Genomic DNA, 12,625 nt, shown 5'->3' on the forward strand with positions numbered 1-12,625 from the left:
GGAAAAAAGAGAAATGTAAGAAAATACATACAGATGATTTCTTCTCTAGCTCTTGAAAAGGGTTTGTTTGTTTTTTTTAAGGCAGAGATCCACTACTAGAATTTAACAAATTCTACTTGTAGTTCCATGCTATTTTTTTTTAAACACGTAACAATTGAGGTAAATGGCAGGACTATGAGATTTTTTTTAAAGCATAAAATACTCAGAAGTTACACCCATAAAAATTTGCAGCCAGCTAGAAAATGTTCTGTGGCCATAGCGTGGTCCTTGTCATCTCAGGAAGTAGGGTGTATTGGGGAAAATGTGGACAAACCAGGTTCAGAGCAAGTAGAAGAGCTTATGATAACAAACCCATCAGCAAGGGGGTCAGTACTAACTCAGCAGCTTGGAGTTCAACAACCCAGTGCGGTGTTTGTCCTTTCAGAAGATAAGACAAAGTGAGGGTAAAGTGTGGATGACCCTGATCCAGAGCAAGAGAAAGAGGAGAAAGGGCTTGTAGGCAGAGGACTCACCTACCACTGAGATCTGTAGTAACTGCAGCTTGGATGTTAACAAGCAAAACATGAGCAAACACCATACACTGTGGAAAGTAAACCAGTAGAACCTGTTCAAGAAAGAGGAACCAAAGGCATACCAAGTTTCAAGGACTTCACCTAACAAGCAGATTCCTAGAATTACCACTGGAGGAAGAGGATGTCATCTTGGTGAATATCATGAACTCAGAGTGAACTCAGCAGAACATAGAACAGGTTGATGAATAAAGAACAAATGATATAACTCCAGAAAATATTATCATTAACCAATTTCAAGTGAGATCTTGTCCCCAGTGTGTTATATATTAACATCATATTAACCCTATCTAGGACTGGCTACAGAATTTGTGGGGGGCCCTGTACAAAAAGAAAGAGACCTCCTGTTCCTAAATCATTAGGAATTTCAAGATGGCAATAGCAGGGCACTAAACTAAGTGCAGGGCCCTTCTAAGCCCGGGGTCTTGTGCGTTGACCAGGTTGCATGCTCATGAAGCTGACTCTGGCCCTATTAAAAATGAGTGGAAGTCAGAAGTTTTGACTTTACTTCTACAAAGTGAAGAACTGCTTCAAATGTCAAGTGAGATATATATATATATATTTTAAGATTTTATTTATCTATTTTACAGAGAGAGAGCACAAGCAGGGGGAACAGTAGAGGGAAAGAGAGAAGCAGGCTCCCCGTCGAGCAGGGAGCCCGACACGGGGCTTGATCCCAGGACCCTGAGATCATGACCCGAGCCGAAGGCAGAGGCTCAACCATCTGAGCCACCCAGGCGCCCCGTCAAGTGAGATATTTTTTTTTAAAGATTTTATTTATTTATTTGACAGAGAGATATATAGAGAGAACAAGTAGGCAGAGAGGCAGGCAGAGGGAGAGGGAGAAGCAGGCTCCCCGCCGAGCAGGGAGCCCGATGCAGGGCTCAATCCCAAGACCCTGGGATCATGACCCCAGCCGAAGGCAGCCGCCTAACCAACTGAGCCACCCAGGCGCCCCAAGTGAGATATTTTTAATGCAATAGTATCTTTACCACAGTATAAAGCAATCACTGATTTAATTATACTAAATATGAACATTACGATTGAGGATTAGAAACACCTTAACCAGTGAACAACTGCTTGTCAAATCACTGATATAATAGTTTTTTTTATAAGTTGAAACATTTTAAAAAAGATTTTATTTATTTATTTCACAGAGAGAGAGAGAAAGAGCACAAGCAGGAGGAGTGGCAGAGGGAGATCCTGACTTGGGGGGGGCGGGGCAGCAGGGTGCTGGATCCCAGGACCCTGGCATCAGGACCTGAGCCAAAGGCAGACACTTAACCGACTGAGCCACCCAGGCGCCCCAACATAATAGTTTTTAAAACCATTTTATTTTTTATTTTTTTAAGATTTTATTTATTTATTTGACAGAGAGAGACACAGTGAGAGAGGGAACACAAGCAGGAAGAGTGGGAGAGGGAGACACAAGCAGGGGGAGTCTCCAGGAGAGGGAGAAGCAGGCTGTCCGCTGAGCAGGGAGCCCAATATGGGGTTCCATCCCAGGACCCTGGGACCATGACCTGAGCCGAAGGCAGACGCTTAACAACTGAGCCACTCAGGCGCCCCAGTTTTTAAAACCATTTTAGAAAAGCTTCTGAAAACCCACCAACAATTGAAGGAACACAGTGGAAGTCTTAAAGTTAGGATGGTAAATTGACCTAGATTCTTGCCTCTTTTTCTTTTTGATGGTTGTCATCAAGCCCCTCATTCCATGTTAAAAGAAATTTTCCCCATGGAAGGAAAAGATCCTGGGCTTGGAAATGGGTGTAATAACATGTGGCTCTGCATCATCCCCCTTTTGGGAAGAGAGTAAACATGTTTTTGGTTGTTAATGAAATGTCTGTACTATGCTTTCTGCTTATTTTAGTCAAATAGTTTTAAAATTATGAAAAATTCTGTATACTAAAGTATAGACTCTATAAAGAATAGTGAACACCTACTGTACTACACTTCTCAGCTCTTAAGAAACAAAATATTAAAAATATAACTGAAGCCATTTCTTTCCCTTCCCCCAAATGTAATTCTGAGAACTGCAGAACTTTCCACAGATAACAACTGTCCAAACCTCTGCACTAAGAGACTTGACCAAACTCTAGCATGGTTTCCAGCAAGTTAACACCATGTCCCTAGGAGGACTCTAGCCCCCCACGGGAATCCAGCTCCTCATTAAAATGCCTGATTGAGAGAGTTCAGCTGCCAGGAGAATTCACTCTTTGTTCTAGCCAATCCTGATGATAGGTTTCTGACCTCTCTTTCTTGGAGCATTTATTAGAAAGGGTTTACAACTGTGAATGTTTCTCTCACAACTTAAAAGTGTCCTTCTCAAGGATCTGAGAGTCATTTCTTTGAAATGTAATCATCAGGAATGATAGGGCCACTGTCTCCCAGCCTCTGTGGGAGGATAGAATCCTAACTTCAAAAATTGCCAGCTAGCAGACACAGCTGGCCTAATCACAGTCACACTGGCTAACCCTTTGTAATTTTTCACTTCTCTGACTCTAATGAGCCCCCACTCTCCCTACTCCCTCATTCTCCCTTTAAAACCTCTAATCACCTCTGCACCAATTGGAACAGAGCTCAGCTCTTTCCCCGTACTGTCAGTAGTTTCTGAATAAAATCTGTTTTCACTGCTTTAACGAATGTCTGGCTGTATGAGAAATGCCATTCCAGTTTTTCTATCCTTCCCCTTCATTTTTAAAAGCACATATGCATCTATTCATAAACAGCATATTGTTTTGCCTGTTTTTAACACCAAATATAAATGACACCATACCTTACCTAAACTTCTGCAATCTGTTTTGTCCATTCAACATTATATTTTTTCCGATTTATTCATATTGCTACATGCATCTCTACTTCATCGGTGTTGGTTTCAAGGCTTGCAAAAGCGTTTCTCTAGGTCCATCCTCCTGAGCTCGTGCCCACCCGGATGGTAAAGGGGAGACAAGAGGCTGCTGCTTTGATGGTGGTGGTGTGGGCCGAGCTTGGACGTGGAGGCCAAGGTGCCCATACTTGTGGAGTGAACTGGAAAGGAAGTAGGGTGGGAAGAGAAGAAATGTGGCGGCTCTGTTTGGGACTCCAGGAATTCTAGATATCTGAATTTGGATTTGACCTTCCAGGTTATTAGGAAGATACATATAAAGGTGGGAGGTTGGAGCATATTTCCTTTATTTTTAGCGCTTGTTTTCAAACAACTTCAACTTCAAACAACTTCCAAGTATTCAGGCATAAAGTATGCGGCCTCCATTTGTACTTTTGACCGCGCCCCACAAATAGGGGTGGGCGTGACCTTTCTCACACCCAACTCTTTCCGCAAACCGAGTTGTTACAGCAGGAAATGACTACAGTGTGGCTATACTCCTACCTTCACCTTCCCTGTGGAATTCCCCCCTCTCCAACTCTCTCCCCTAGTTAGGACTCCCGATTCTGACTTTGTTAAGAAGGACGCCAAGACGTAATGAAGAAGCCAAACGGACGCTAAAAAGCGACGCTCACAAGGCCTTTCACCAGGTCACGCTCCCTCATCAAGCTCCGCCCACTCTCCCTACTCCCTCATTCCGTCCGGGTCCCCGGGGCATCCTGGGACATGTAGTCTTTGAAAGGGCAACAGCTTTGACTAAGTCTCCTCCCCCAAGCTGCCTTTTGCTCTGGGGATGTCGTGACGTTGCGTTCCTCCCGTCTCTTGCCTCCTCCCTCTCTCTTTTCCTCTCCAGAAGCTCAGTCCCAGACTTCCGAGAATCTTTTACGACATTGGGTCTCCGAGTCGGTCCCGGCGCCGGGTCCACTTTTCGGCAAAGTGACGTGGACGTCAACAGCAATGGCGGAAGGAGAAGAGGTTCTGCTAGGGCCAACGTCAAGCAGCGACGGCTGGTGAGTGAAAGCCCAGGGCTGATTCTTATTGCCCCTATATTCTTCCTTCTCACCATCCTGCCGGTCCTTGAGGCACTGGCAGGCGCCAGCGTGGAACGGGAAGACCCGTCCTGGACAAAGTCCACTGCCCAGCCCCGCCCCCTCTGCCGGCCGGGTCCTTTCAGCCAGTTCCGTCAAGCCAGAGGGGCTGAGGCCCGACTCCAAGGGAGAGGGGTGTCGTCCAGGTCCTGGGCCTCAGTTCGGTCCTCCTGTTTCGTTCACCGGTCCAAAACGTGCTGGAGAGGGTGGCTTCAGGGCTGGGTTTGGCCGGAATATGTGGCCCTGGGAGTGAGAGTAGGTTGGTTCGGAAGGAAGTTGCGTGGATATAGATCTGAGGCGCTAGAATACCATTTGAAGACGAGACACTTGAAATGACCACGGCAACCTTTGCCTGAGAGGTTGAGAGATACACCCAGGGAGGATCCCTCCCACAGAGTTGAGATATTTTTTATCCTAGTTTTTATTTCTTGTTTTGCATTTCAACAGTTCCCACTATTCGTCTCACACAAGTCGTCTTTTTTCTTCCGACCACTTTCCTCACAGCTCAGTCTTTACAGCTTTGGATGCTTTCTGGACATTGCTCTTGCTGCTCCCAAGCCTTTGCGTGCTTACCTGACTTACACTCAGGGTTGTGGGGGGTGGGGAGGGACCTCCAATAATTTTCGGTGGACTTTAGTCACCCAGTGTCGTTAATCTTTGGGAAAGGCCCCTACTTTTGAAATAGTTGATCTTTAAAATATATTTTTAGGGACAATATCATAAAAAAATATGAAACCCTTAGAGGCTTTTTGAATTTTTATATTTAAGTATATTGACCACATGTATTAGATAGTTTTAGATTTGCTTTTTCATCACATGACATGTATACAGCTCATGTAATAAAGCTGTTTGCCTAAAATTATACAGGACATTTTAGACATGGACTTTAATCCTTGAGAAAGAAACGGAAATCATTGAAAGGGATAGATAATATAGTAACTGAGAAATTCAACTTTCAATTAGCAGACATCCAGTATCACCTTAGTGCATGCATGTACTCTCCAAGGTGTAAGAGGAGAACTTACCGGTGACCTACGTGTAGTTTCTTTTCTCAATTTGCTTATATTGGAGCTGTGACAGTTACACTAAGTAACAAGGTAAAATTGATCCAGCTCTTTGGGAATGTGAGTGAGTGTTACGGGATTTCCGGGGGGTGGGGTGGGGTGGGCAGAAGCCACTTCATTTGCAGTTATTGGAGAAAGCTTCATGGAAGCAAAGGTGTTTGAATTAGGCCTTGAAGAATCAACAGGATTTAGACTAGTGTTGTCCAATAGAAGTATAATGTGAGCCACATATGTAATTTAAAATTTTCTTTTTAAGATTTTTTATTATTTTTTTTTTAATTTTTAAGTAATCTCTACACCCAACCTGGGGCTCAAACTGACAACCTGAAATCAAAAGTCACATGTTCCCCCAACTGAGCCAGCCAGGTGCCCCTATAATTTAAAATTTTTTAGTAGCCACATTAAAAACTAAAACAAAAAGCAGTTGAAATTATTTTATTATATCCCGAATATTATTTCAACATATCATTGTTATACAAAGAAACCAATTAGATAATTTTACATCTTTTTTGGTAAAAAGTCTTCAAATTCAACATGTATTTTACCTTTATCCTACATCTCAATTGGATCTAGCCACATTTCAAGTGTTAAATAGCCACACATGGCTAGTGGCTAACATTGGATAGTGCATTCAGATTAACAGATGGGAAAGGCCTCTGAATGGAGTAATTGTGTGAGTATGGACATAGGCAAGAAAACTAATGATTATTTGGAGAGTGAGGACTAGAACTTCATGAAATTTGCTGTCTTGGAAGTGTGAATTTTTGTATCATAAACCTTCTCTGTTCAGCTTATTGGAGGCCATGAGAAATGTTTCTAGAGTTAAAGCATCTTTGAGAAGTTCTTAGGAGGATTGTGAATATGAGCCTGATTCACAGAGGCAAGGAACATGGAGCTAATGGTTGTTAAAGTAACATTTGTTCTCTTCTAGGGTTGTTGTATCTTTTGTGTGACTTTCAATTTTTGTTGTTTATATTTTCATGAATGGAGGATTTCCGTGATTTCTGCTCTCCTTCCATTCTCATGTAATCTTTCTCCTTTTTCTCTGCTTACTCCACTCCGGGGTGTCCCCTAGGAGTGAGTTTGAATACAATCAGAGAAGACATTTGGATTTGGAGCCATAGATTTGGTAAAGCCTCTGTTCTTAGACTAGTGAATGGATTGTTATGGAATGGGCAGGGTTTACTCTTTCCAAAAAAAAGTCACTTTTTTTTTTTTTTTTTTTTTTTTTTGGAGAGAGAGTGTGTGTGGTGGTGGTGGTGGAGGGGCAGAGGGAGAGGGAGAGAGAGAATCTTAAGCAGGCTCCATGCTGGGCTTGATCTTTTGACCCTGAGATAATGACCTGAGCTGAAATCAAGCGTCACATGCTTAACTGACTAAGCTACCCAGGCGCCCCAAGTCACATTTTTATTGTAACTTTTTCTGAAATGTGTTATATATCTCGTTGCCTAACTGGAACTTAGCTCAGTGACTTAGGATCATTCAGTTTACAGATATAAGTGTGTACGAATAAAACTAGGTCCCTGTCCTCAAGGAATTTGTGGTCTAGTTAGAGGAGGCACATTTAAGAATATCAATTACTATTATACTTCTGTATTATAGTGTGACCTATCTAGGCAGAAAGGGTAGATTGTTGCTATGTTAAATGGCCCCATACAACCATCTCTTTTTGAGATTGCTTTTTGTTAGTTTTTTTCTGTTTTCTTTCTTTGTTAGTGGTATTTCCCAGTTTGTTCTTAATCTGTGAAACTAGGTAGCTGACCATGTTAAAATTGTGTATACATTTGTAAAATGGCTCAGGATGGGGCCCAAAGATCTTAAAAGTACAAGATGACGCTTGCATATTTTCAGTTATGTTCCAGGCCAGTGCTTCTCAAAATTTAAATGTGCTTTAGAATTACCTGGGGATCTTGTTAAAATGTAGATTCACTAGATTTGCTTGGGACCTGAGATTTCTGACTGACTAGCTAATAGGTGATGGCAATTCTGCTGGTTCATGGACCGTACTCTTTAGCAAGGTTCTAGGTGATGTATAGCTCAAAATGAGTTGGCCAGAGGAATTTATCTCTATATATTACCTGCTATATTTTTTCCTCTAACACATTATGCTGTAATTTATCTGATTACATGATTTATCATTGCTGTTTACATAGTGAACTTCTCAAGGGCAGCGGCTGATAGCAGGTGGCTCAGTAGATGTTTATTGTCTGAATGACTTTTGTAAAATCATGTGCAATAACATACCAACCTGTCATTTCATATACATTTTCTGACTCCATTGTTTTTGTGAACTGTGTAATCGTATGCTTGTATGCTCACCTTTTCAGAAAATAGCTCTCTTTCTGAAACCACAGCCACATAAGCCACATATGTTGAAAGAGGGTGTGGAGAAATCTTTTAAAAATGTTTATAGCGAGGGTGCCTGGGTGGCTCAGTCGTTAAGCGTCTGCCTTCGGCTCAGGTCATGATCCCAGGGTCCTGGGATCGAGTCCCACATTGGGCTCCCTGCTCAGCGGGAAGCCTGCTTCTCCCTCTCCCACTCCCCCTGCTTGTGTTCCTGCTCTCGCTCTCTCTCTGTCAAATAAATAAATAAAGTCTTAAAAAAAAAAATGTTTATAGCGAGTTTGAAATTATTATTAAAAAAAATTTTTTTTTCTATTAAGTAAACTACTCCCAATATGGGTCTTGAGTTCATGACCCTGAGATCAAGAGTCTCATGTGCTACTGACTGAGCCAGCCAGGTGCCCGCAAGTTTGAAATTATTTAAATTTAAACAAGCTGTTGGTTTGTAAAAATCAAACAAATGTTAAATTTTTACAGTTCAGAGATTGATAATTACTCTTCTCGGTATTGAAGCAGTCAGCCTTGGATTTGAACAAAAGTTTCTCATTTTCTGAGGCGTTCTTTCTGACATAAGGCCTAAACATCTAAAGTCATAATTTAAAAAATATATTTTATATAGATACTAATTTTACAACAACGGTTGGTATCCTGAGTTTAGTTTAAAATTTTTGTACAATATTCAATATTCAATTTATTTTTTTTTAAAGATTTTTATTTGAGAGAGAGAGAGAGAGAGAGAGAGAGAGCACATGGGGGGGAGGGTCAGAGGGAGAAGCAGACTCCCAAGCAGCAGGGAGCCCGATGCGGGACTCGATCCAGGGACTCCAGGATCATGACCTGAGCTGAAGGCAGACGCTTAACTGACTGAGCCACCCAGGCGTCCCTGTTTTTAAAGGTAATTCCTAAATAATAATTCAGTTCTAGGATTTTGCTCCTGTGGATGTTAGTAATTGGTTTTTGCGTGCCAAAAAAAAAGTATTCAGTTACTTTATTTTCCTTTATTTGTACTTACTGTGAAGAGTCCAGGTGCATTCCCTCCCTATCTTAGAGGCAAGTCAGGTAATTCTGGAGCACCCTGTTAAGTGTTTTGCAATACACAGCTAACTTATGAGTAGGTGTCTTCTGAACAGAATTGAGAAACTATGTGTTGCAAATCGTTGCTGCTGCTTATGCTAAAATGTGGATTCTACTTGGTATAAACTAAAAACAGTGGCTTCCCTCATGTCTCAAAAAGCAAAACAGAGTTTAGCAAAGCATTCAGCAGACATTAACTGAATACTGGTTATATTCAAGCTGTTGTGTGGTGTTTTAGAGAAAATTTGAGACAGATTTAAAACCAGAAGCCAGAAGTTGCATTGTTTTCACTTGCTTGAATAGGATTATATAGCTTGAAAGGGGACAGTGCTTGAAGTAACTTATTTAGATGTTGAGAATTTTGAATGAAGAATAAATCAGTCCCATGTTAGGCTTACAAGAACAAATTGTCTTGTGGAAATGCAAGAGCAGTAAGTTAATAGCCAATTAAAAAAAAAGCCTATTTCCTGAAATTTCATGTATATTTGTTTTTAAGAGTCTGTCTAACCTCTGACCTGAGCTGAGAAAATGATCAGTAATTAAATCATTAAATCATTTGTTTCAAGTTTCCTCTCTTTTTCTTGAGGGTTAAAGAAGTTTTTTCTTATCCTTAAGCTGACATAGCATTTCATAGTTGGGTGGGAATGCTGTAGTGTGTGCTTTTCTTGCTTTAAAGCAGTTGTTACATAAAACTAGTTGCTATGGTGATATTTAATAATTTTAGCAGGATATAAGAAAAATACTATATGTTTGCATAGGGCTTTATCTCTTATGTGATGCTCATATATACTATCTCATTTGGCTTTTACAACAATTCTATGAGAAGGGGAAGTTATGAATTATTGTAGTTTTCTGGTTAGAGATGAGAAGACAGGCTTAGGATTGTCAGATGACAAACCCAGTTAGTGGAAAATCTGGGACTTAAACTTCTATCTCTTTCAGCCCTGTATTCTTTCTAAAGTTGATTGCATATATTATGTATTTCACATATACTTAAACTTGACACCTAGAGAGAACCCAATTAAAAGTACGCTAGTTCTGGGGCACCTGGGTGGCTCAGTCAGTTAGGTGTCTGACTCTTGATATCAGCTCAGGTCTTCATCTCAGGGTTGTGAGTTCAAGCCCTGTGTTGGGCTCTACGCTGAGTGTGGAGCCTACTTAAAAAAACTAAAAATAAATAAAAATTAAAATGTGCTAGTCTATACTCAATCTTGTGTTTTGAAAGGCACACTATTCTAACATATGCATTGTTGAACATATGTATCTGTGGCACCTATAAAACTGTAAGGATATGCATAAGCTGTGTACCACATTGTCTTATATACACAAAAAGGGACAATTCATGATTGATACGGTGGGATGTGATACAGAGCATTATATACTATAGCTTTAAAGCTCTTTAGTTTTCATAATGTATTCTTATACCCTTGCCAAAAATAAATAGATTAGTTTTTGATCTTGAGATATTATATTTATATATTCACATTTAGATAATATGTACATATCTGATATTATGTGTTTAAATGTATTTGTATAATTATGTTAAGTACGTTATGTAAGTAATATAATTATATTACATGTACCTATATCATATATAAAATAGAATTATTATTTACAGTCTGTGAGAACATAGTAGTGATATTTAATTAGAAAATAGAAGTAATTATACAGTTTAGTAACTTCATCAGCTCAGTCATTTTTCTGTTGTTTTATTCAGGGATATTGGAGAAACAAACTTTTTTTTTTCTTTTTAAATATTTTATTTAATTATTTCAGAGAGAGGGAGTACACAAGGGGGAGGGTTAGGTGCAGAGGGAGAGGGAGAAGCAGATGACCCCCCTCCCCTGCTGAGCAGGAAGCCTGACACAGGGCTTGATCCCAGGACCCTGGGATCAGTATCTGAGCTGAAGGCAGATGCTCAACCAACTGAGCCACCCAGGTGCCCCAAGAAACTTGGTTTTAAAATAGCTCTCTTGTGGTTACTTTCCCCTTTCAGGAGTTTCTAATGTTTGTTTTGAAGTATAAAAGTGATCCATAGAAGAATGTATTTATCTCATAAAGCTGTGCAATTAAATACTAGCAATTCTTGAGCTTTATATTGTAGATTCTATTTAGGTTTAACCACTGACAGAAAGGTAAATGAGATTCTCTTTAATCAAATTATCATTGATGATTGCAATGCAAGTTAAAAAAAAAATCTATTGTGTATTTCTTTGCCATACTAATCTCCATTGGTAAAGTACCCTTGGAAAGATGTGCAGTGTTGTCACCTCATTTGTAGTAGTGTTCCTTTATTTTCTAAAATGATGGTTTCAAGGAAAGGAATATTGGTAGTGTTTCTTTTCTCATTACATCTTGGATAAGTTTGAAATTTGTGATAGAAATAAGTAATGTGCTGTTTTATGTTGACTTGTGGTGTTTTCATCCTATTCATTCCCTTGGGAAAAGGACATACTCTCTTTTCCAAATAAACTACTGCTTTGGTGGGGTGGGGGAAACCTGGTGCATTTCTTTGTGCTTTGAAAGTGCTGGAAAGTCAGGGTGCCTGGGTGGCTCAGTTGGTTGAGCGCCTGGCTCTTGATTTCAGCTCAAGTCATGATCTCAGGTTTCTGAGATGGAGCCCCACATCCATTGAGTTCTGGGCTCAGCAGTGAGTCTGTTTCTCACCCCCCCCCCCCACATACACCTGCACTCTCTCTCTCTCTCAAAAATAAATAAATAAATATTCAAAAAAAGGAGCGCTGGAAAGTCACCTCTTATGTATAGAAAAGAACAGTATATTAGGGATTTTTTATTTTGAGGAAGCATGAAAGAGGAAAGGCTTTGGAGTACTCTCTAAAGTCAACTTCCCATTAGTAAAGAAAATATTCTTCCATTATGCAAGCAAAGGCTTACGGCAAATGCATTGCAACATTATACATAGAGTAAAAGTTATGAGAAGCTGCTTAAGCTGCTTTTTTTTTTTCTTTTGCTTAGGCAAAAATTCCTGAGTTTTTTCTTAGCAGAAGGGGCACACCCCATTGGTACCATTGGTGCAATTTGATCTACATGGATTATGGATCAAAAATAAGTCTGAAGATTTAAAGCATCTGTTCCATTTGTAGTTAATTTTAGTAGTTTACAGAGCAGCGTTCTATGATCTCTGTCTCCTTTGCCTTTTGCACAGTGCTGAAATACTGTAGCTACTATGTTCGGCTTGTCAAGCATAGAGGACTAGATTTACACCTTCTTTACTTGGCACAAGATCCTGCTTAAATATAAATTCTGGAGAGGGTTATATTATTTGGTAAGGGAATCTCCCAAAGCTGCTTTTATGGATCTGATCCTGATACAAAATTTCGCTAATTTTTTTCTAAACCCAGTGAATGGGATTTTTTTTTCTTGGCATTCAAATATACAACTTATTAAAATGCTGTAATAAGTGTGTCTGCTTCTGACAAAAATCCAGATAACATCAAGATTTCATAATTACCATATTTTGTTCTCATAGACTGTAAGGTATCATGGTCATTTCTTAATATGTCTCATACTGTTTGCTGTTAGAAAGTTTTGATGGAGGCACCTGGGTGGCTCAGTTGTTAAGCGTCTGCCTTCAACTTAGGTCATGATCCCAGGGTCCTGGAA

The 12,625-nt window shown here is 40.1% G+C and overlaps 1 protein-coding gene across 2 annotated transcripts in view; it reads left to right on the forward strand.

Moving 5' to 3' along the window:
- Nucleotides 1-3,831: 3,831 nt before the first annotated feature.
- The window catches only part of TBC1D23 (TBC1 domain family member 23), a 54,629-nt gene continuing 45,835 nt past the window's right edge, over nt 3,832-12,625 (forward strand). The window contains exon 1 of one of the 2 annotated variants that reach the window (XM_035015229.1): nt 3,832-4,442. In XM_035015229.1, coding sequence (XP_034871120.1) covers nt 4,390-4,442 — 53 coding nt within the window. In that variant the 5' untranslated portion in view covers nt 3,832-4,389. The remainder of the gene's footprint in view (nt 4,443-12,625) is intronic. The other variant, XM_035015227.1, reaches the window with a different exon arrangement.

Source organism: Mirounga leonina, unplaced genomic scaffold (genome assembly GCF_011800145.1).
Source record: "Mirounga leonina isolate KUSES-001 unplaced genomic scaffold, KU_Mleo_1.0 Mir_169, whole genome shotgun sequence".
Taxonomy (NCBI): domain Eukaryota; kingdom Metazoa; phylum Chordata; class Mammalia; order Carnivora; family Phocidae; genus Mirounga; species Mirounga leonina.